The sequence below is a fragment of the Pteropus vampyrus genome, unplaced genomic scaffold (assembly GCF_000151845.1).
Source record: "Pteropus vampyrus isolate Shadow unplaced genomic scaffold, Pvam_2.0 Scaffold46, whole genome shotgun sequence".
Classification (NCBI taxonomy): Eukaryota; Metazoa; Chordata; class Mammalia; order Chiroptera; family Pteropodidae; genus Pteropus; species Pteropus vampyrus.
Window position 1 is genome coordinate 3,773,985 of NW_011888827.1, and position 25,827 is coordinate 3,799,811.

At 39.2% G+C, this 25,827-nt stretch overlaps 1 protein-coding gene across 1 annotated transcript in view; it reads left to right on the forward strand.

Moving 5' to 3' along the window:
• Window positions 1–366: 366 nt before the first annotated feature.
• Window positions 367–25,827, forward strand: part of SHTN1 (shootin 1) — a 79,990-nt gene continuing 54,529 nt past the window's right edge. Inside the window, exons 1-3 of the mRNA XM_011359251.2 lie at window positions 367–766; window positions 14,390–14,442; window positions 24,400–24,460. Coding sequence (XP_011357553.1) covers window positions 709–766; window positions 14,390–14,442; window positions 24,400–24,460 — 172 coding nt within the window. The 5' untranslated portion in view covers window positions 367–708. The remainder of the gene's footprint in view (window positions 767–14,389; window positions 14,443–24,399; window positions 24,461–25,827) is intronic.

Genomic DNA, 25,827 nt, shown 5'->3' on the forward strand with positions numbered 1-25,827 from the left:
CTGAGCCTGCCCCTGCAGCACCTAGGTTTTCCCACACCGCCCCCAAAGGCCACTGTGTGAGAATTGGGGAAGGAACCTGGGTTTATTGCCCATTACGTTCTCTGCTCTACATCGGCGGCTCGCGGGGACCGGCCCTTGAGCAGCGTTCAAAGTGGGGTTCCCACAGACACTGCAGATCTAAGGCGGGGTTTTTTTTTTTTTTTCCTGGATGTACGTCTTGGTGTCAGGGGTGGGGCTGTGGAGGCGGAGAAAAGGGGTGCGAGGAGAGAGCCAGCGCGAACGCATGCAGGCCCGCAGGCCCGCAGGCCCGCTAGCTCTCCCGCCTGCGCAACCTGCGGCGCCAGCCTCCGCAGAGAAAGCCCAGGCGCCGCCGCCGCCGCAGGCTAGAGCGAGGGCTGTGACCCCGGTGCCACTGCGGGTGCCTCTCTCGCTCCCACCTCCTGCCCTCGGGCTGCCGGCGTGTCCCCGCCTCCATCCTCACCCCCGCCCCGCAGCCCGCCGGCAGGTGAAGCCGCCCGGGCCGCTGAGTAGGTGCGCGGGGATGAGCTCACTCGCCCGCTCCGCGCCTGCAGGAGGAGGAGCGGGAGCAAATCCAACTTCCGGGTAGCGAAGCCGCACGCCACCGGCATCTTGCTTTTCCTTCCCCCTCCCCCGTGGACCCCTCGCCTCTCCCTCCTTTCCCTTTCATTCCCGACCCAACCTGCCAAAATGAACAGCTCGGACGAGGAGAAGCAGCTGCAGCTCATCACCAGCCTGAAGGAGCAAGGTAGGCGGGCGCGCGGCCGCCAGGTGCGGGCCGCCGCGGCCCGTGGGCGGGGACGGCTCCCGGGCGCTGGCTTTGGGGTTTGGCTTGCGGCCGCTGTGGTCACCCCGGCAGCTCCGTTACCCCGTGGAGAAGCATCCTTCGCGCCCTGCGCGCCTCGGAGAGCCCACGGCCAAGGGTAACGTGCGAATGTTGGGGAGTGTCAGGCCCGGCAGAGCGGGAAGCGCTACCCGCTGGTTTCTCTGGCTGGCTGTCGGGGGCTGGGGACAGGGGCGAGGATTCGGCGCGGACATGGTCCCACCGTACTACCTTCCGCACGGGAGAAGCGGGTGGGGCTGATATTTTGGGGGAGGTCGGCGTGTTCAGCTCAGCTGGCCTTGCTCCCTGGCCTTGGCCCCACCCTTGCACGCTGGCGCTGGGAGGCCTGCAGCGCAGTGCTCCAGCCTTTCCAGCTTTTCATTCTGGTTCTTTCTAGTTCCTCTTTCTCCACTTAGCTAGGTTTTTCAGACCGTGATGTGTTTTATCACTTCCCATTTTTAGCAATTTATTAGTCAGCGAGTCAACACTCTGCTTGTGTGGGGCTTTCTGAATTGAGACTTGGCTCGCCCACTGGAGTGCCAGGCCACGTATATGCATTTCTACACTGCCTGGTAACTGGAGAGTACCCCTTAATAAAGAATTGTTTTCATCACTTATCACACTTCTGAGCAAAGCCAAATTAATATGAACCTAATACTTTTTAAAATTATTATTACCTTGACCAAATGTGGCCTCGAGGATATGGGTCAAGAAAGAGAGGAACCATACAAATTTAGGAAGTAAAGCGTGTTAGGAACATGTGCTTTTCTGACGAACTCGCTGACATGGCCATTATGTGGAAGGGCCTGTCTGTAACAAATCCTGATGTTCAGCCCCAGCTCTTTCACTTTTCTTGGTTCAACTCACCAACTCTGTGAACTTGGAAGAGTCTGTCCATTAAGCACAACGAGTCTTGTGGTTAATCACGCCTTACCTGACTAAAGGCGAGGGCTAAAGCAGGTGATTTCCTGAGGTCCTGTCCAGTACTGTGACCCATTGCTCTTTCCAACCACAAGTATACCATTTGTGAGGGGATGTGGATCCCTCTGGAGTACACACTCCTGGAAATGGATCTGTTTACTTTGTGGCTTGTTTACTCTTTACTGTGTGACCTTGGGGAAATTATTTAACCCCATTAAAGTGGGCAGAACACATTCCTCTGTGGTATCTAGCATCTAGAAATTGTTGGATGAATGTTGATGGATTTTATCTTTCCAGTACCTTCAACTCTCATCAAAGAGTTAGCCCAAAGTCATGAAGTCACACATGTCAGTGAATTAGCCCAAAGTCATGAAGTCACAGGTGTCAGTGAATCTGGTGGGGGGTCAAAATGCCTTTATCTGGAATTTCTTGTGTTTTATTTAGTGCGGGGCTGTATTCTATTAGTATTTTTTAAATTTCTAATAAAAGCCCCTTAATAACATAACGACTTTTTAAAATTATAGTTGACATATAATACTATATTAGTTTCAGGTGTACCACATGGTAATTTGACATTTAATATACCTTATGAAGTGATCATCGTGATAAGTCTAGTACCCATCTGTTGCTGTACAAAGTTACTATATTATTGACTATATTTCCTATCCTGTACATTACATCCCCATGACTTACTTATAACATGAAGTTTGTACCTCTTATTCCTCTTCACCTTTTTTACCACATCCCTAAAAACTCTTAATTCATATTCTAGACCAATAGTCCCTGAGCCTTTTGGCACCAGGGACCGGTGCCCCTGTGAGAATCTAATGCTTAATGATCTGAGGTGGAGCTGAAGCGGTGACGCTAGCTCTGGGGAGCGGCTGCAAATACAGATGAAGTTTCACTCGCTTGCCCACCGCTCACCTCCTGCTATATGGCCTGGTTCCTAACAGGCCACGGACAGGTACCCGTCTGCAGCCCAGGGGTTGGGGTCCCCTGTTCTAGTCTGTTGGAGATTTCATGATTGGTAATATCTACTAGTGGATACCAGACCTTTTGATGGATGGTCAGTTTTCAAATAATGATAAAATAAACTCCACTCCTTCTGTACATAACTTCACGGGTAGATTAACAAGACAGATAATCCACAAGTTGTTTACATTTGATTTGGGTGTACATCCTCTGTCCCTATGTTGGATTTGAGAGCTGGGAAAAAGGGAATATCCTTAAGTTCCTGGTTCTTTCTCATATTTTATTGGAAAACAAACAAATCTGTGGCATTGGTATTTTTAGTGGATATTATTTCCTTGATTATGGACTTACCAAAGTCAACAGACCAGTTAGACTTTGAAATTTGTGTTTCTTAAAAGGCAAACATTTTTAAAGGACATTGAGTCTGATTACTCAGGTGTTGGGATTTTTTTTTTTCAGCCTACAGTGTGTTAGTATACATCTCAGAACCAAGGCATTTGTCATTATATCATAGATTGTTATAACAATTGATTTATTTTTAGAGTATTTAATTGTTCTTTGACCAATGGAACTAAATGGGAAGCTAAGGGTTTGAGATGGAAAAACAGGCAACAAGGTGTTTGGGCTCTTAGAAACATTATGATCAATTTTGTAAGCTGATGGTTTGTATGATTTATTTTTGAAAACACAATATTTTTTACTACCTATTAACATTGTGAATAATTCCACTACTCTTATTTAATGTGACCAAGAACGATTATCCATTTAATATATTTTTTTCTTTTTTAACTCTAAGTAAAACATTCATTTATTCTTTTAACAGATACTTACCAGGTACCTACCATATATGAGACCCATGTGCTGCCACTAGGGCTTGAGATGGTGAATCAGACAGACAGTCTTTGCTTTCACTAAGTTTATTGTGTAGTAGACAGTCATTAATAAATTAACCATATAAATAAATTTATACAATTACAAGTATTTTTTTCTAGGGTAGAATCTTAGAAACGAAATTGTTGGATGAGAGGGGATGTACACATAAAGTTTTCCTAGACATTGCAAAAGTGCCCCCCTCAAATGGCTTTGCCAGTTCACATTGTCCCCAGCTGTGCCCATGAAACCACACGCTGGTCAACATCGACCAACAACAATCTTTACTAATTTTGACACCTGACAAGTTTCTTAATTTTCACCAATCCGATGAGCAAAAATAGTACCTTTAAAAATTTTGTATTATTAGTGAGGTTTGAAATCTTTTTACATATTTACTGTCCATTGAGGTTTCGTCTGTTCTTTCTTTAGTCTTAAGTCTGAAATTTGAATCCATTCCCCAGGAGAGTGTTCAGAAAGAAGGTTCCTATCCAAATGGCAGAGCTGACAGCAGCCTTCCCTAATGTGATGGCTTCAGTGGGGTGGTGAATAAGGTTGCTTTTGACAAAAGTTGTGAAATGTAATGACGGAGTCTGTCATAATATGAACAATCCCTAATTTATACTTACCATTCCCTAAGCTCTATGTCTTATAAATCACACCCACTTCTGAATTACTTCAAAACATTGTATGTTCCCTTCCAGTGAATGGTATAATTAGCTATATTATGTCTTTCTAGAAAGTTATATTATGTCCCTTTAAAAAAAAAATTAGCCAGTGTGCGATTGCTTATGTTCAAGCAGATGTTGAGGTAATGAGGTAATTCTCCTTTTGTCTTTTTGGGGGCTTTATTTTGTTGGACTGATTGACATCTTTAATGCACTGAGAAACGGCAACTTGGGATACTATTTCCACTGCATATTTCCTAGCTACTAAAGTGGACATTTCCCTTACAAAACATCGTACAATTTGCTCCCCCTCCAGAGTTCTGTTGGGAAATGATAGACTTAGCATTTGTTTAAGGTACATGATTTTCTTTGTAATTTATTCAACCCGCGTGTGTTGAATATTCATAGCCAGGCACTGTGCTAGGCATCAGGGGTATAGAGATGAATAAAACCTTATTTCTGCTGGTGAGGAGTTCCTGGTCTCGAGGTGGTGGTAGCCATGTGAATTCCAGGAAGAGTGTCTAGCTGACCTCATTTGGGTCATGTGTTTAAATCCTTTGGTTAAGAAAGGGCAGTGCACCTCGATTGGCACCCCACACAAGGACTGATGGATTGGAGCAGTTGTCCAAAAAAAGAATGGTGTGCCACCACCAAAAGGGGTATGCAGCCTGGGCAGATACAAACAATTGCTGTCCACTAACCTGGTGAGCACAGGAATGTGGTGTCACTTGGAACTTGTTGAGGAAGTTTTGAAGAGAGTGATTACTCCTTAACCATAAAGATGTTCTAACGTAAGACCAAAACAACAACAAACCAAAAGTTATGGTCTATTCTTGGGCTAACACGATTTAAAATGGATTCCCTATGGTAAGAGAATTGGTTTCAAAACAAGATAAACCTCTTTTCATCTTTAGAGTTACTATTATTTTATTTGATTATTGAGATAATACTTAAAGTTCAGATGGAAATTCAGTCACGCTTATTCTTAGAGCTGAGTGGGTAATTAAAAGAGGCATCTGATGTTCCCTTGGCTCCTAGGCTAGAAAGTAGCTAGAGCATTATTTTGACAAAAGAGGCTGAAACTACTGCCTACCACATTGACCATGTCAGTCTGGAAAAGCTGAAGCATTGTCAATCTTGGATCCAAAGTCAGTCAGTAGACCTTTTCTATAAATAGTTAGATAAGTATTTTAGGCTTTGTAGGTCATATGGTTTTTATTGTAAACCAGCCTACTTGTTAAAAATGCAGTTTCTTCCTAAAATTGGTTAGCCGCTGCCAAAGAGACAGACACTAATTGAGCAACTCAGTGTGGGCTGAGGAACTACATCTCGCCAGAATTTCACTGCAAACACCTAACGCTTCCATTATGTAGATGAAAAATGAACATATGCTCATATTAAGAAAAAGCACATAAAATGCAAAGTATAGTTATCTGTTCCCTCTAACTCATTGTTTCTCAATATTTATTTCATTATATTCTCCTAAGGATTCTTTTTATACATTTTCCCCCTGATCACTCCCCATGTCTGTGAAATATTAATCTCACAAATATACTGTCCGTATTTTTATATATTATGACCCTTTGGAGGGCTGTGAACCATTTTAAAATTTAAGATTATTTTCCTCTTTGAGGGCACTGTCACCCTGTTGATAATATATGCTCTAACCCCATTTCCATTCCTCAAAGTTATCTACTGTTCACCTGTTGTTGTACTCCTTTAAGGAATGTTGATTTGTATGCACATGTTATTTATCACTTGATGTATATTATAGAATTCGTGTCAGTACATATAGAGTTAAATCTTTAAAAACTGATTGGATCATGTTCCCCTACATAGATCTCCCAAATTTAGTTAACACCTTATGGGTGGACAGTTCTGTGTTTCTGTTTGCTGTTAAAAATAATGCTTCTAGCAATAAATAAGAATGGGAGACATCAATATGAACTCATGTTTAGCTTAAAATAGATGCAGATGGTTACATATACACATAGTTAGCTGAGAACCTAGATGTACTAGTAGGAATGAGCACATATGGCTCCAGATTTTGGCTTCTAATACCATTCTCCAACAAAAGGAACAGGGCTCTTTGGGAGAAATGGCTGATTCTAGGACTGGGGTGACTGGGGCAGGAAATATACAAGATGGTCCTGGAGCATCTTGAACCATAAGCTCACAATGACACAGATATGTCAAGGAGATACAGTAACCAACTGAAAATGGCCAAAGATGGAACAATTTGAATAATAAAATACTAGATTATAACTCAAAGTCTAAAATAAATATATTCCTGAGTCCATACTGATATGTGATTGAATGAATAGAGAGAGAAGAGATAAATCTTCCATACAAAGAATTCCAAATAATTTTTGGAGATATTCCCGCTCAAAGAGGTGGAGTGTAATACCCTCTCTCTTCAGTGTGGACTGCACATAGTGACTTCCTTTTAAAGAGGACGATATGGAAAGGGGGAAAAAGAGTAACTTTACAGTAGAGAAACCTGACATTACCTCAGCTAGATGATCAAGGTCAACTTCAGTGGCGATTTAAGTAATATTGACAGTACGTACCTTTGATAGGAGGTGATGAAAATGGCATTTCTCCTAAAAACCCATAACCCCAGCCTAATCACGAGGAAAACAGACAAATCCTAGTCGAGAGACATTCTACAAAATACCTCACCAGAACTCCTCAAAACTGTCAAAGTCATCAAAAACAAGGACAATCTGAGGAACTGTCACAGCCAAGAGGTGTCTAAGGAGACATGACAACTAAATGTAATGTACCTGGACAGGATCCTGGAACAAAAATAGAACATTAGGTAAGAACTAAAGAAATATCAGCCAAGTATGGACTTTCGTTCATAATAATGTGTTGCTGTTGGTCAATTAATAATAATAAATGTACCATACTAATGTAGGGTGTTGGTAATAGGAGGAACTGGGTGTTGGGTATATGAGAACTCTTTGTACTATCTTTGCAATTTTACTAAAATCTAATGCTTATAAAATTAAAGTTTATTGAAAATAATACTGCTGCTTACATCCTTGTCCACATGTATATGTAAGTGCAGCTGTAAGAGAAATGCTCAAAAGTGAAATTGTTGGATCCAAAATGTTGTGCTGTAGATTTTATTCTATAAAGCTGTTACACAACCAGGCTTTGCTTTAAAATGTATGAGGAATACAGCTTTTGTTTTTCTCTGCTCACCATGCCGGCTAAGCATTTTAAACATTAAAACATGATTTCTGAAATTTTTATATATTAGGATCCTTTTAGTTAAAACCCTCTGTGGTATAAAATCCGTGTATGATTCTGATATATACATACATATATATGTATATATAGGATAGTATATACGTATATGTGTATATGTATATATATATAGTTTGCTTTTTGTTTGTTTTAAATAAGACTTTTTGGGAGTAGTTTTAGGTTTACAGAAAAATTGAGCAGAAAGTGTGGAGAATTACCATATAGCCCTTTACCTTCCTCCCTCCCCATTTCCCCTGTTATCGTCTTATATCAGTACATTTCTTAGAATTGATGAACCAATATTGATACATTATTATTAACTAATAGATAGTTCATAGTTTACATTAAGGTTCATTCTTTATGTTGTATATTCTATGGGTTTTGACAAATGGATGACGCGTACCCACTATTGCATTATTATATCAAATAATTTCAGTGCTCCACACATTCCCTCTGCTCTGCCTGTTCATTGCTCCTTCCTTGTCTCTGAACTCCTGGTAACCACTGATCTTTTTTACTAGCTCTATAATTTTGCCTTTTTCAGAATGTCATGTAGTTGGAATTGTACAGTATGTAAACTTTTTATATTGGCTTCTTTCACTTAGCTGTATACATGTAAGGTTCCTCCTTGTCTTTTGCTGGCTTGATCACTCATTTATTTCTTTTTACCACTGGATAATACCCTACTGGACGCATGTCCACTCACCCTACTGGACGCATGTCCACTCAGCTGTTGATGAACATCATGGTTGCTTCCATGTTTTGACAATTATGAATAAAGCTGCTGTGAATATTCATGTGGGGATCAGGTATGGGTCGGGGAGGGAGGTGTGTTGTGTAGTCCTCTGACAAGGTGCTTCTCAGTTTTGTCCTTTTGTCCCCCTTAGCTCAGACAGGGCTAGAGGGGGCTGGAGTTGGGTTATTACCTCCCACATGTCTCTTAGGCTCTGGTAAAAAAAATTTTTCTTGAGGGCAGGCCTGTTAAGAACAGAATGTTCTGAGTATATTTCAAAATGGCTGCTTTCCCCCTCCTTAGCCAGAAACAGTAGGAATATTTTCTCTGAGGTTCACTGTGAGGACCTGGTAGCATACCTGGAGGCAGAACTCACAAAAGTGCGGGGGCTTTCCTAAGGCTGGTCCACTCCCTGAAGTTTTTAACTCAAATTTGTTAGAACGGAGCTTCCAACGGTTTGTCAATTATAGGTTAGGTCTTCTGGTCTAGGCATAGGTTAGTGAGCAGGTTCTGCACCTTGGCTTCTGCTCTAATTAGAGTTGTGATCCTCTGGAGTTTTGGAGTAGCGATTTGCCCCGTGACCTCAATTCTCTGGTAGATCTAAGAAGAGTTATTGATTTCTGGTTTGTTCAGCTTTTTGTTGTTGTGAGGACGGAAACCAGACTTATCTATATGCATTTTAAAGTTACTCAGTTTCTTTCCCTTCTGTTGGTTAATGTGAAATCATTAGTATAGTTCGTTGAGAATATTTCTTAAGCATCATTAATTCATTCACGCCAAGCTGTGTGTCCTACCAATGAGTGAATTTCAGGTTAGGCATAATTTCTTTTCAGATGTGAAGTCTGTCACCTTTGTTTTTTGATCAGTTTTTTCAGGAGTGTTTTCCCTGGTTTTGCTCATGCTTTAATTAACAAGTGAGGTATCAATGACTTCTCTTTCTGCTCTGGCTTTAAGAGCAGGACCCACTGGGATGTGTGCAGAAGAGAGTATTGCCCTAATCGAACATTATGTGTTTTGACGCATGTCCTCACTCCCCATTAGTGTTTCAAGGCTCCATGAGTCTCAAAGATGCAGACTCAATGGATAAGAATCGACACTAGGAGATCTCATGAGGCAGTGTTTTCTGGTTCTATTTGATGGCAATTTAAAGTTTCATTTTTATTAGGTATCTTGTAACACAGAATGTAAGAGACCCTTTTAACATGGGGAGGAGAGTAAGTGCTCTTTCGTGATTTGTTCATGTGAAGACCTAGATCCATGGTTCCTTCTGCGTAATTTAACACACGTTGATCAAGTGTCTGCTGCATGTCAGGCATTGTGCTAGATGTGGGCTTCTGGATGTGTAACGCCATAGTCCTCACTCTGGAGGATTATTTCCGGCCCAGTGCTCTAGCACACTGCACGCATGCTCAGTGACGTTTTCTTGCATGAAATACTAGGAATCCTGCTGGTTCTGCCTCCACCATTTTTTACTATGGGATTCGACTTGTCCATGTGTGTGTCTTCATTTTAAAAATTGGAGTGTTAATATTTGGCTTAGTTGCTCTACTGCACAAATTGATACAAACCAGCCATTCCTTCAACATAGATGTTGACCACATGCTTAGTATTCTGCTGGGTGTGAGATATATAGCAGCGAATCAAGTGAGAGAAAAGACAAGAAAACAGGTCTATACTTCGATAATTTATAAAGTTACATGAAGATGCTGTATCCAGTAGAGATATATGAACGGTGAACTCTGGTAGTATGTTAGAAATATATAAGTGCTGATTTTTGCCCGAGGTATATTGGGAGAGTTTCTTAGAAGAAATGGTAGTTGAATTGCATTGGAGAGGAGGAGGTAGGGAAGGTGGGAAGGAGAAGACCTTGCAGGCAGAGGAAAAAATATTTGTAAAGGCACCTGGGTATTATAGGTCTTAGAAGGTTTGGGGAAGCATGGGGGCTTTGGGTATGATGGAGAGAGTTGAAGTCTCTGAGGCTGAGTGGTGGGGGATAGAGCAGGGTCCAGATTGTGAAGCTGACATCTTTAGGTGCTTTTAAAGAAAAGAGCAAAATAACCAGGTTGTTTTGTTACTGGTTAACTACCTTGTAAAAAATAAACTTGGGACAGAGGAAGTTGAGATAAGAGGGTTTTGCCATTATTAAGGGTCACAATTAGGGCAGAGATACGGGCCGTAGAGGGAGGGCAGGTCGAGGAGACGTTTTAAGAGATCTGAGCAGTTCGATGATCCTTTGGAGGTGGAAGAAAGTGGGGAATCAAGGGGGATCCTGAGGTACTAGCTCAAGGACACCAGTGAAAGATCCCGCGTATAGGAAGTAGGAGGTTTGAATGAAAGGGCATTGATGAGTTCACTTTCTAACGTGCTGAGTTTGAGGTGCTTGTAGAGTATCTGGGGAGAGACGTCCAGAACAGTATTGTCCAGTAGAACTCTTCAGTTACGAGAACGTTCTGGGCCCACTGTCCATTACGGTAGCCACTGGCAACATGCAGCTATTGGAGCACTTGAAATGTGGCCAGTGCCACTGAAGAATTGAATTTTAAATTTTATTTAATTGTTGAAATGTAAGTAGCCACATGGTGGCTAGTGGCTACCACATCTGACAGTGCAGATCTAGAAAGTATTGGTTGGAATTACTGATCTAGAGCTTGTGTTAGAAGTGGGGTGATTAGCCTGCCCTGGACTGGGAGTTTCTGGGGACACTGGACTCCTCAGTGCTAAACTGGGAAGGTCTCAGGCAAACTGGTGTTGTTCAGCCAAGCCGAGGTGTTATCAGTCTGTAGTTAGGAACTTTAGTTGTCGTGTTTCTGAAACAACTATGTCCACTCTGCTGCTTCCTGGACTGGCTATGTCGTGATTTGCAGCTTGGAAAGAAAACTCCCTTTCTTGGCATGAGGGGGTTAGAAAGTAGAAAACCAGCATGATTCTTGAAACACGTGCTCTGCCCGATATTCTTCTTGTTTTCTGAAGATCTTCCTCTTTCTTCCATTCTGTATTCTCAGGTAGTGATTCCCCTCCTTGGCTACACATCAGAATCACCTGGGGTGCTCACTTCTTAAAAATAAGGATGCCCAAGGTCTCCCCTAGACTAAACCAGAATCTTAAGTTGGGGGTAGGTGGAAAGGGGGCTAGACATTTGTATGATTTAGAAGCTTTCCAAGTGATTCTCATGTGCAGCCAGTATTGACAAGTATGGGTCTCAGACATGGTTTCACCTCTTTGTCACTTTTTTTAAATTACATCTTTTTAAGTTGATCTTTAGCCCACTTTCTCCTGGTACCTAGGGTTTCAGATATTTTCTGCTCTGTCATCTTTCAGACCATATGGGACAAAAGTTAGACCGAGACTGAGGGCATTAGGGAGCAGCTTGATCTCTTGTGCACACAAGACTTTGCTGTTATCAGTAACAATAACCATGGCTAATGTGTGTTGAACATTTAATATGCCTAAGTACTCTTGTATCTTACATGTTCACTTACTCTTAATAACAACGTTGTGAGACATGTATAATTATTATTCCTGTTTTTCAGATGAGGAATCAGAGATAGATTAACCAAAGTGCTCAGGCTGAGATTAGGCTGCACTTTTTAATTACTGTGCTCTGTAACTTTATAGTACAGTGAAATGTACTATACCTGTTAACTGAGAGATGAGGTTTTCCCAAACCGTGGGTATTTTTCATATGGCAGAGAATTGATCACAGTCATCTTTTCTTTGGTACTGGTTAATTCAAGATTTGGAGGGTCTTTCTCATCAAATCAGTTGACTTAAAAAAAAAATTTCAAAGTGTGAGCCAGTTCTGAAACAGTAAGAGTTTCTCTGTGACCCTTTAGCATTGGCAAAAAAGAAGTAGCTGAATAATGTAGGTCACTCTAGTTTTTGCCAGTTTTGTTGAGGATGGGGTTACATATATATTCACAATGGTGTGTGTGTGTGTGTGTAAATATTATTTAGAGCAGTGAGCTTGGTTTTTCATTTTTATTTAAAAGAAATAAAAATATTAGTAACTGGTTTTCTTTTCTTTTATGCTCTATCCCCCAAGTGTCCTTGTCCCACTACCAAGTGGTTGAATTCTTCCCATACTTTTTATTTCCTTTCCTTGTACTTGGCTTTATTATTTATTTTTTTAGCTCTCACATTATCACAACAAAGCATATTTTCTGTGGTTTCCATTAAGATATGATAGCTGGAGGGTTCTTAATTAACGCTTTTCATAAAGACCCAGTAATTGGAAGTCTATAACATTTCATCTGGATCCTATTGGGAATGTAATGGAAGAATAGTATTGGTATTTTTTTAAAAGCCTTCAAAGCCATCATCTGATGTTTTAAGCAGAAAAAAAAATTTTAATGTCAATATGAGATCATGGTTTTATAAGCCATTATTGTTTGTTTTGTATGTCTGTAAAGTAGGTCATCAAAGATACAGCGGTCAGTCAATTTTGATTTTTTGGCTTCATCTATAGATACTTTTAAATGTCAAGTAAACTAAAACAAAGTCTCTCAATAAAGTATATATTTATTTTTCAAAACAATATTAGATATAATAACACTTGGACCATGACCATAGATAATCCAATGGCATTAGTGCATATTTTTAGAATCTCTTAGTTCTTGTTTCTTTTTGTTAAAAAGGAAGGGGGATGTTTTATTGATTTTTAAGCATCAAGAACACTTGAGTTTGTGCTCATTGGTTGGGGTTTGTGTGGTGGAGGCTGATGAGAAGCTGTATTCTGTGGTCAATCAAATCTTTTATGTTGAAAATGTACTTATTTTTAAAAGGGCTTTATCATTATATGTATACATTTAGCTATTTTATGGGCTAATTTTCAAGGATTCTTTTTGGGTGTGGCTTTAATAAAATTATTAATTAATTCTTATTTAAATGGTTCTGGAGTGCTAATAAAACTCCTGGGCATTGGTGTGGTCTAATCCCATAAATATTTGTTGATTTGAATTGGATTTTAAGATTTTGGTCCTACCATTAGTAGGTATTCTAAAGCCTTTAAGACGCGATTGGAGGAAATAAAACGTGTACTTTACCATGGGAATTGTCTGTTTATGGAGTGTTCTCTGCACCAGTGGTTAGAATCCTACACGTCTAGAATTAATGGCCAGATTATCTGAGATGTTCTTGAAGCCCCTGGTTTCATACGTTTTATTTCTATCTTCAGGTTATTCATAGCAATAGGAAGTTCTACTTGTCTTTTTTTTTTCCTTTTCTTTTTTTAAAGAAAAACTGAGCTTTTTGTAAGTAAATCCCAATTGGAAATTTTAAAAGCAGAAGTATAAAAATCCAAGCTGATGGTTTCCTGGCTCACTGGTACCAGTGAAGGGGCTGACCTGAGAGTATGTAGCAGTTCTGCTCCATCATTAAGCCCAGATCATTCTCTGTCTTCTCATCACCTGTTTTAAACATAATATTCCCAACTGTTAGGGATACCTAAAAATTGTGCTTTGGCTAAAAGATGAATGTGGGGGTTCAAGTTACTTTATTTTTTTGGCAATAGAGAGTTTTAAGTAGAAAATTGCTGTTTTTTTTCCCCCATATAGTTGGAAATATTTCCAAATAATTCCCATTATTTTTCTAACCTAGTAAAATGAATATGGTTGGTATCTGGTCATGGCTTGGTGATTGATGATCTTGCAGTGCCCCCAAATAGTTGTTATTAGCAGAATACTCATAGCTTAAACTTTTGGTTATGTGGATAAAGTAGATGTGTGACAGTAAGTTGAATGTGTAAACCTCTCGAGGCTGATTTTAAAACTGAACCTCTGATTATAGTACCACAGACTAAGAGTACTGGAAGGAACTTCAGGGAACACCCACCTGTCTCCTATCACGGGGCCAAGTGCTGAGTATCCAAGAGAATTGACTTGTCATAGGTCACTTAGGGCTCATAGATCTTCCTAGGAACCTACGCAGAACTGAAATTCAGCTTGGTGGGTTCCTTTCTGCCATGGTCTCTTTTTCTTCTTTACTCTTAAAAGCAGAAGCCCTTCTTCTATGGCCTCTTCTGCACCCCACCCCCAACCTAGTAAATAGGCAATAGGGGTTAGTTGGGTTCCCGGGTTTTCCCATAACAAACTTTTGCTAGAGTGATAACGTTGCTTTTCTTTTTTCTTTTAGCAATAGGCGAATATGAAGACCTTAGAGCAGAGAACCAGAAAACAAAGGAGAAGGTTTGTACTTTACCCTTTCTTTCCTTTCTTACATGAATAAAAGGCTAGACGGCATGGTGCATTGTTCTGCCACCAATTTCAGTTAAATGCGAATGAGTTTTTTTTTTTTTCTCTCTTTTCTCCTGCATGTGTGGTTCAAGCTAATATCAACTCCAGGCTCCAGATGGTAAAGAATAGCAGGCATGCCACAGTGGGTGCTGCTCCGGGAGATTAACTACACAGCTAAATGTGCAGTGAGGCACCAGGCCAAGCAACTCAGGCCCCCAAGAATTGTACTTTTTCCCAACAGTCAGATTTCAGATTCTAGTGATGGAATCGAAGACATTTACTTTTGGGGTTTAGACTTACTAGATTTTGGAGAGAACTGTTTAGAATTAGTCATTGCTGTTTAGCCCAAATACCTCCATAAACCTTTGTGTGTTTACTTCCTCTAAGGAAATGAATAATATACTAGAAGTTGAAAAACACCTAATGTGAAGATGGGGAAGCCTGGGGAACGTTTTCAGGAACTCTGGTGGTTTTAATTTTTAAACTGTTAAATAATTGAATTCTACTTACATTTAAAAAAATACTTACCTTTTTGTCTCTGAATATGTTTATTTAAGATTTGTGAATATTTGTTTATATATATATATTTTTTCCCCCTATAAATTTAGGGAGGGGACAAATGGAAGGCAAGGCTAAGTTTTAAACAAAAAATAGGGGGACTGAATAGAAAAATGAAAAGTAGGAGGGAGAGCAGAACTGTCTATTATTGTTTTTAGACTTAAACGAAATTTAATCTTAGAAATTGTTTGATAGACCAAATATGTCAAAACATAATGTCTGTGGTAGAAAATTAATAAAACCAGTCTTTCGTGGTCATCATTATTATAAATTATTAAATTTCGCCTTTATAATTTCAGAGCTGTAATGAAAATTGGCAGTGAGCTAAATATTTGTAAACCCTGAGGTGTATTTTTCTGTGGAGGTATTTATTGGGCCCTTAGGAATTGTATTTAGCTTTTTCACTCATATTAATTTGCCACCTATATAGCTGTAGTATGCTTGGTGATATCGATGATAAATACTCTCATTCCTTTGCTCGTTTTGTAAGTAAGTGTTTGGAGTTCTGTGAAATCTTGTTTCTTCTGTTCCTTTCATCAGGCGAGTCAAGGAATGGTAGGTGGGGGTGATAAAAATACCTGTGGTAGAAGATGGCTGGTATATGCATCTCTAATATGGTAAGAAGGCCACAAAAAATAGTTTGACAAAATTTCTAATTCTAACACCATAACCACCCCAAATCACAGATGTCCTGGGGATGCCAACAGCTGGGGAGTTTGTGCTAAATCCCGGGTCCTTGAAGTGCCGTAATTTCCAAGCGAAGCTAATGGGTGATGCCTGGGCCAGCTAGCTTGAGTCTCCTTTTCTCAGATACCCAACCGTCTTCCAGCTCTAGGAGAAAGAGCTAAGAAGTTATCAGTTGATTGAGTCTCTTCCATAGATGTTCCAGGCCCAAGAGGGGAAGAACAAAACAGGTTGAAAGGGTTAATTCAGGAGAACTGTGACTTAACCTAGAAGATATGGGGAGAGGAAGCAAACAGGTGTCTTCATAGGACGGAGAAGGAAGGCTATAGAAGAAAATGAAGAACATAAGAGGAAGAAGAGTAAACTTTTTTTCTCTTTTCTCCTTCTTTAACCCTTGCTTACTTGTAGACCTAGCAGTGCCCTAAAAACGGCAGACGTTCTGTAAACATCAGTTGGTGGTGGTGATGATGGCTGTTTAGCTGAGAGCCACTTTCTGCGGTGAGGTTCTCAGTGAACCATCAGTTATGCGAGCAGAATTATAGGTGAAACACATTTGGTAAAAGAAGGACTATAACTTACTTTAGCCCATTAACTGTTTACATGTTTCTCTATACAGAGTATGGCTTAATACTTTTATAATATCTGTATGCATTATTGACCTGCTTCTGTTCTAATTCTTTAAAAATAACTATTATCAGGAATGGGGAAAAAAAGGAAGTGAAAGCAATATGGAATGCTGTGTGGTTGGGTAAAACCAAATAGAGTGGTTTGAAGTTCACTGCACTTTGTTTATCTTCTGTTAAAAGACTAGCAGGCTTATTAGTGAAGGTTTTTCCCCCAGAAGGGGGGCTATATTACAAAGGAGCGAAGCATGGAATAAAAGCCTTTTAATACAGCATAGACGGAGTAAAAGCAGCTCTAGTTCCGGAGGCAGTAAACGGAGAACACCATCTTCTCTGGCAAAGCACCTTCTTGTGCCTGACTGGGTGAGCGTTGCCCGCTCCATATCAGCATATACGTGGCTGTTCTTACCTTACAGCCCCATTACAGAGGTCACTTAAATCCGCCAAGGACAGGAAATCTAAAGTAAGACTCCTAATTTGATATGGGGAAGTTTTGCACCAGTGGAAGGAACCAAAAAAAAAAGTTGCAAGTTATTTCTCCCTTTCACATGTCCACATCAAATCTACCTGTCTTTGTTGCCAAGTCATGAACCTTATCGGTGGGAAGAGAGAGTGGGTGTGATTCATCTGGGTAAGATCTTATGCCCTGATGCCCTATTTGGAATCTCCTGTTGAGACAAGTGGTAGGACATGAATCTCCTCAGAGAAGGCAGCTGCTTAAGAGGCCGTGTTTATTAAGAAGCTACTATGGGTCATGCACGTTCACTTGTCTCCCTCGGCTGATGCTTCAGACAGCCCTGTGTCACCTCCGTTTCACAAACAGGACCTGAGGGTTTAACAGAGTCTAGATTCAAACATGGGTCTTTTGACCGCAATGTTTTTTTTTTTTTTTGAAGCAGGTTAACTTACAAGAGCTAATTGACTCTTTCTCCACAAGTGTCTTAGTTTTATTCATAATTCTTTATTGTTAGTTCATGAATTTTCCACGTGAACGTAATTCCACAAATTACCAGACTCAGTACTTTTCTGGATCATTCGTCTTCACCGTCTATCAGTGTGTGTTTAAAAACTGGAAGTTGAATATCAAATTGATAATAAAATAAAATAAACATCAAATCAACCTTGAGTCAGTAAGATTCATGTATGTGTGTGTGTGCACATAGACTCTGAGATAGTGCATTCCAAGAATAAGAGTAGGAATTTTGGAAGGGTGGGCCAAAGTTTTATGATTTTTTTTTTCACAGTTTTCCCTTTTAAAGAAAAATGTAATGTGGATCATTTTGTGGTTTTTAATCAGTGTTTTAAGAATGGAATCAGAATCTTTTTTGAGTTTAAGGAAAGCTTTTTGAAGGGAAAATGTTTTGTTGAACACCTTCCGAGTAGTAGGGTTTAAAGAAAAGTATATGAAGAAGATTCTCACTCTTGAGTAAAACCACTCTAATGGGTGACACAGGCAAGGTGACACATAACCGTTGTTATGTATAATTGTTGTTATGTATAATCGTGATGATATAAGTGGATGCCTAGAGTTTGGGGGTGGGATGGGAAAAGGACAGAAAGACAAAGTTCCTGCTCAGTCCCATGTGACAGATTCTTAGCCGCTCTTAATGCTTAACTTACATGTCACTTGTTTTCAAAGTCTTCTCTGTCTCACAAGCAAAATTGTTTGCTTCTTTGTAATAAAAACATCTGTATATTTCTTATGCACTTATTTTATCGACAAAAAGTTTAATTCTAAAAATATTACATGGGGTACAAATTGTATGGGCTGGATTAAAATATAAAAAATTCAGTTTTTTTTTTTAACATCAATATAAGTGGAGATTATGAAAAGAGTGCTACTTTCCATTACTTTTTTGCCTATTTTCTACATGACATTATCAAGAGTATGTTAAAAAAGTAAGAAAGCCTATCCTATTGAGGTCAGCAATCCTTCCAAATCTGTTTTTGGGGGGTATGGAAAAATAGAGGACTATACATTTTGGAATCAACTAAATAAAATATTTTACTCTGCTTGTGAAACAGTCACCATATTCAAATGTTAGTCATGCTTTTACAGTTGAAGGGCATTCTCTTATGACTCATTCCGGATCTTTGTCATAATTATTTGAGCTTTTTTTTTCCTATACGGGGGGCAAAGCCTCACTGAGCTTTTAATGGAATCGCTTTCAACTTCGTGAAGGCGGAGGGTGCGTGTGTATGGAGTGTGCATAAAAAGGAGGAAAACTATAATAGAAGAATGTCTGCCTTTAAACAGTAAGTATTTATGTTTAATATTATGAACTGAGATGGAGTTTCAAAATGAATAAATGTTTAAGTGGCTGATTAGAAGTCGTTTGGGTGAGCTACTGTGACAGTGCATCAGGCGGTTCTGTCAGCTTGCCAGGAACAATGAATGAAAAGGGAATGAGACAGATACTTTCCAAGACTTATGTTTCAAGAAGCAAGATATATGATACTGTTTGCATCTTGGTTCAGCTGTCTATTATTAAAATTTCTTCCTCTTGTGTAAATTTCAGAGGTGAAGGTCCCAACGAATTTTATTGAGAAAAAAAATCAATAAAGAAGCCACTTTAAAGAGCAAGATATGCATCCATTATGCTAACTGTTCATGCATAATACATCCACATACATGCAGTTTCTTTACAACAGAGTGGCAAGTGGTTGTGCCAGAGAAAAAGTAATTACTTAGCAGTTTGAACGTGAAAATGAGTCTCTTATTAACAGCAATCTATCCAGAAACAAAGAGCAGGGATCTCTGTTCTGATGACATGTGTTTCCATAGAACACACAATACCTAGAATTTGGAGAATGCTGTAAGACAGCGTTAGGGGGCAGCTACCACTTCATTGCTTGTGAAAATTGGAGGGAAAGAACTTTGAATTGGAAGAAAGAGCACCACCGAAAGAGAGAGAGAGTGAAAGGAATTCTATCCTAGTGGGAATGATTTAATTTATTGTGTTCTTTAAGGATAAGCACCATTGTGTTCTAGCCAAAGTTACATAGGTGGAACAATAGAATTGTCGATGATTGTTAAAAATGATTTGATGGCCCTCTGACTGTATCGCCAAAGAGTCTAAAACAGGTAAATAAGCACAATTTTGGTGCAATGCATGTTTAGATTTTTAAACACTGTAACTGTACATAAAAGGAATGAACTTTAAGAAAAAGAAGTAAAAATGGTGTGGGGTTGAGACCTCTTCAGACTTTAGTGTCCTAGCTTCTGCTCTGTGTTCTTGTAGTGCAGTGTTTCTCTCGTTGTAGAAAGTATTCTTATAAATCGTTGGTTTCATTATTGCTCTTCCTTGGTGGATCTGTTTTGTGAGAGCACCGTTGTCTGTTATGTTCCTCACTGCATTCCCCCGAGTGCTTAACACAGTGCCTGGCACGCGTAGGTGCCATACAAACAATTTGTTCAATGCTCAGAGGAGGAAGATAGAGGCATTTGGCGATCATAGTAGATACTTGCTTAGAAGTCTAATTCGACCAACTGGAAGGCACTTACCTATACATAGATTGTCTGCTCCATTGGCGTCGTGTGTATGCAGCGCATGTCCATACTTCCTGGGCCCCACACTGGCCTGTCTGTAGGCTGGCAACCCTCCACTGCATTTGTGCGCCACGGAGATAAAAAATTAATGTTTATGTTAGTGGAAGGTAGACACAATTCAGAATATTAGGGTTTTGCTTGCATAAATATACACACAGTGAAATATGAAGGTGACTTGGTGTTTACATCAGTTATCTGTATTTTTGCTGAGCCCTGTTAAGGAGACATTTTAGTACGAACAGTAGTTGGATGATGTACACAGGAGAAAGAACAGAGCTTCCTGTTTCGGTGTGTCGTGGGGACTAATGCCAGTTCACAATGGAAAGACTGTCGTCTGAAAATCACTCTGCCAATGCTTTAAAATGCTGGTTTAGTTTCAGAAGCCAGGTATCTGCCTGGATGAGGCTCAAGGAAGAGATCTGGAAAATAGCCAGGGCTTCTAATATTAAGAGCTTTCAAAACCAGCAAGGCCAACCTCCGGTCAATTCACCACTTGATAAAGAACCGAAATAGAGCTGCTAGAATAGACGTGTTATCCAGCTTGGTTAAACCAACCGGTGTGCGTGCTGCTAGGTTCTACCCCCGCCTTGAGCTACAGAGAATCATTGGGCATCAAAATTAAGTGATGTGGGCCCAAGAACATCTGTTGCTATTGCAAAGTCTTCATGAACAATTCTCAAATAAAAAGAAGCCGTTTCTGCAGATGGTGCAGCTGCGTGAGCAGCGTAGAGGAAGGAGTAGGATCGTGAGGGGTTTCCGTGGGACATAAAGACATAACGTTCTTCTGAAAAGGCCCAGAACCATCTCTGACTTCTTCCTGTGGGTAGAATGACAGAAAGGTTATAAGGTATTTTTCTGGGTTCACCTAAAATGATGCAATATGTGGGATGTTTGGATTTCTGCTTGGAAAACAGGCTTGTCCTTCATATATTGTTCAGCCCTGGTTCAGAATAAGTAAGCTGCATTTGCAGCATGTGTAGATCCCTCCCCCCAACACATACCCCTTTCAGTAGCCATAGCAGATGGTAAATTCTGTGGCTGCCAGTTCTATCATAATGCGGTTGCAGAAAATAGAAAACGAAGCAACATGAAGACCCCTGATAGAACACAGCTGGGGTTGGGAGACAGCTTCTGATCGGCTGGTGATGACACTGGGGTTAGTGCAGAAGCACATCGCTGGACGAGAGAAACCGGTTCCTCGCATGTTGGAATACGGCTATGAGGTTGAGGCCCGTTACAAACCAGAGCCTGTCTCCCTGGGCCTTGTCATCAGAGGACCTGGGCATAAGGTCTTACTTTTGGGGGATTGGTAGAAGCCAACCTAAGATTGTCGTGTGTTATTAATGACCAGTAAATGGTAGCTGCATTGGTGGTTCGTGTGTGATGTCGGTTGGTGGCCTTTCTCAGATCTGTGTAGATAAGAGTACCATCCTGTTTAATAATGCTTAGCCCATTTCTTTGTCATACAGATTCTCAGTGAAAACTCCGGCTATTTGATTTAAGTAAGAATGGAATTAGCCTCTAATTTCTTCAGGTGGAGCTTCGAGTGGTCTACAGAAGGACCTAAGTGGCGCTAACTCAGGAGCAACACTCCCAAGCACCAACTCTTAGATAAAGACAGTTTTCACAGGGGATTTTTACCTTTGGAAATGCCAGGCATTAGAAACATGAAATTAATTTGAAAGTAAAACATCAGATGTATTTCATTTGACAATCTTAACTCAGGAGTTTAAGTCAAGTCAGAAATTATGTTTCTTTTTGTGCTTTAGACTGTACTGTGCCTTGTTGGAGGTGGGGAAACAGAACAAACAGAAGCCACATTCTAGAAAACAAGAGGAACATTCCAAAAACAAATGGCTAGCAGTCTCATAAAATTAAGACTCAAACAGTATGCTGAAGAATCTAATAAAGCTTATTTGAGAATCTAGAACTCTAGTGTTCAGAATTTTAAACACCAGAAAACAATAAATGGAGTTTGTTAAATTGGAACTAGAAACTATTTTAGACTTTTTTTTTTTTTTTTTTTTACAGGGGATAGATTTTTCACAAGAAAACCTTTATGAAAAAGTAAAGCAGTGCCCCCTTATCTGCTGTTTCACTTTCCACAGTTTCAGTTACCCATAGTCAACTATGGTCTGAAAATATTAAATGGAAAATTCCAGAAATAAACAATTCATAAGTCTTAAATTGTGTGCTGTTCTGAGTAGCACAGTGAAATCTTGCAATGTCCCCGTCCTGCCTGGATGTGTCATCCCTTTGAACAGCATATCCACACTGGATTGGCTACCCACACGTTAGTTACTTAGTGGCCCTCTCACTTACCAGATTGGTTATCAGAGATTTTGTAAGAGAGACAGAGAGACAGACAGAGACAGACAGACATCTGTGGGGGAGACCACATTCATATAACTTTTACTACAGTACATTGTTATAACTGGTCTATTTTATTATTAGTTAATCTCTTACTGTGCTTAATTTATAAATTAAACATTATCATAGGTATCTACATATAGGAAAAAACATGGAATATATGGGATTCAGTACTATCCACAGTTTGAGGCATCCCCGGGGGTATTGGAACGTATTCCCCATGGATAAAGGGAACTCCTGTGTGCCTTCTCCTTCAGGAAATGGAGCTGACCCCTCTTGTGGAAGGTCTAAGTCAGGACGTGGTAAACAGCTTTGCTGTTGTAGTTCTGTGGTCTTGTTTCATGTACTCTTGTCAGATGGATTTACCCAGGTGGAGGAATGGTGATAGGTTATTTAAAGTTAGCGTTTTTGAGAGACTAAAACTAAACTGTTCGCTTAACTTTAAAAAAATATATTTTAAAAGCACAGGGAAAGGCAGATGATATAACAAATACTCAACATACAGAATTAACTTATTTTTTCAAAATTTAAAAATAAATAATTCTACAGATAAAATTATTGAATATTGCCTGTGCCTTCCAACTCTAGTCTCCTTCCTATGTTTTCAGAGACAGCTACTGTCATAAATTTTGTATGTCTTTGTGTGTTTAGGTATCATTTGATATGTACTCTGCAACTCCTTTTACTCAGCATTACGGTTTTTAAGGTTCATCTGTGTTGATACGTAGAGCTTTATAGTTCATTCATTTTCACTGCTCTGTGTTGTATTATAGGAAAATATGATTTATTGTTATTATAAATGCTGAACATGTTTGTATGGATGATCTGATACACGTTACTAGAGATTGTGGTAATAGAACCTGAAAGTAGAATTGTCGAGTCATAGGGTAAGGGCATTTTCAATTTCGATGGTTTATTTCCCAAGTAGTAACACCATTTGATACTTCCACCAGCAGTATGTGTTTCCAACTCCTGAGATCAGACTTTTTCAGTTTTTGCCAGTCTATCAAATGAGACTATCTCACGATTTTAATTTGAGTTTTTCAAAGTATCAGTGGCATCGTTGTTTTTAGCCATAGAAATTTGAAAATAGCCAAAGGCATGAAATCCCAGTCTATTTATCTGGCACGATAGGATTAAAAGATAATTTAAAGTTGTGTTTTATTCACATGATCCTCTTATTATAGTATTCCACAAAATTAAAATTTTAATTATTCTAATAGCTAAAATCACTTTTTAAAGTTCAGACATTTTTGATGAAAATCTATACTTTCCCATTTTTTGAAATTCAGGGTAGATTGAATTCACTTCTCTCATAATGAACATTAGGCTTTTATAAAATTCTTCAGTAACTTCAAGGCCTGTTAAAATAATAAATACTAGTTTCTATACCAGATACCCTATAAGATCTTCATGCTTTAATAATATATCTATATCTATCTATCTATATATTTTTTTGCCTTTTATGGTCTTGCCTCGTGAAGTTTTTTCAGTGAGTCCTCCCACCTTTTAAAATGAAAAATCCATTTTATGTGAATGATACGTGCTTTATGTGGAATATTTTATCTTCTTTTAAATTGCTCCCTTCTTTTATTCAGAATTCTCAGGACCCAAGGATGGGTTTTTCTTGAGAGAGTGCGTGCGTGCGTGGGGCATGGGGCTGCAGTTTGTCTTCATGTGGTGGTCACTTCCAATTGTGTACCGTGTTCTGGATTTTCGAAATGATCCAGTCTCAGGGAATTTGACCTGCAGTTGAGTGGGGTGTTCACTGTGTTAGCAAAACACCTACTTAAAAAGAGGCACAAATATTCTCTTAAAGAATGAATACATTTTAACTCAAGGATGTTAAATTGGTCTGTAACTGAGGAGATAATGAGCAGTAAGGTGACTCATTATCTTAGAAGGTCCGAGAAAATTGGCCGGATACAATGGCACAAATACCATGCTGAGAGAGCAGTACAAATACTGAGTGACCATTAATGTTTTTATTTTTTTTTAAAGGTTTTTGTTTTTTGTTTTCTTTTCATAAAATTGATTTTGTTTATAAGTTTGCTCTTTCTTGTCTTTCTAAACTTATTATAATACAAATTTAATATTTTCATTTTTTTTTTTTTCTCATTTCAGTGCGACAAAATTAGGCAAGAACGAGATGAGGCTGTTAGAAAACTGGAGGAATTTCAGAAAAGTACGTAAGCATTTCGGTGGAATCGTTATAATGTGTATAACTGTGTCTTGAGATTATGTGGGCAGACGTGTCCCCTGAGTTTAGCTGCTGATGTATTGGGTATCCAAGAAAGCAAGAATCGTCTTCCTGTTTGCCCCCAAAATGCCCTAGCATTACTGTGATTTTTCAAAGAAATGGAATGAGCATTATTTTTTTATGAGAGTGTTATTATAAAAGACAGTTTATACTTGTTATAAAAAATTTTACTGTACTGAACAGTTAAAGGAGAACAAAAATTACTTGTTATCTTGACTCTTTGATAAAAGCCCATATTAGTATTTTATACTCTTTTTTTCTTGGTCTTTTATTTGCGTGATATATGTATCTATAAAAAATGCAGTCATATGTTGCATTCAGTTTTGCAGCCTGCTTTCTTCAGTAAACAATATATTATGGTTATCTTTGCTTATCAGTAGATATGTATATTAATTTTAATTGTTGTCCAAAATATTCTGTTATATGATCATACCATAATTTATTTACACGTTTCTTTGGTGATAGATGGATCATTTCCGGTTTTTAGTTATTGTAAATAATGCCATGGCAAGTATTCTTACACGTACATCTTTACGGCAATCTGATTAGTTCTTTTGGTTATAAAAAAGGAATTCTAGGTTCATAGAGCTTACACATTTTTAAGACTTTCAATGTTTGAAATAGCCCTCACACCAAGGAAAGTTGTATTTTCACAAAAGCTATAATTTTCTAAGTTTTTGCTATGTTATTTTGTATGTTATATAAACTTGTTAATACTCTATCCCCTAAGGTAGAACATTTCCGGTGACAAAGAAGGATCAGAATGAGATATGTCCTGGGAAAAGGGCCAGACCTTGGCAGGGAACGTGACTCACCTTCCCTCTGGAAGCAAGGCCTTTCTCCATCATTCTGCAGATGCTGCGTTAGTCAGGGTGTCTGATTATAACGTAAACGTTAACTTGGTAACTACATAACAAAACATTTTATTCTTGTTGAAGGTAAAGCAGCTATAAAAGCGAAGCATTAGAGTTAAATTTCAGTAGCCGGTTTATTTCAAGTGTCTGGCTGTCAGTAACAAAGAATATCTAAAGGGAATATTGTTGATAATACCTGTCTTTGGAGGCCAGTATGCTCTGACAGAAATATCTATTATTTATGAATGTATGACTTACAATAGTGTAGAATCTTCTCCTTCCCAATGCAGGATTAATGGGATGTTCTTACACTTGTGCTGACACCGAGTCATATCCAAAAGAGTTATACCATTGACATTGTGACCAATTAATGTGCTGAATCAATTATTGATAGTAGATTGGCATGCTACGTGCAATGGAAATAAAGTGGGACTTTCT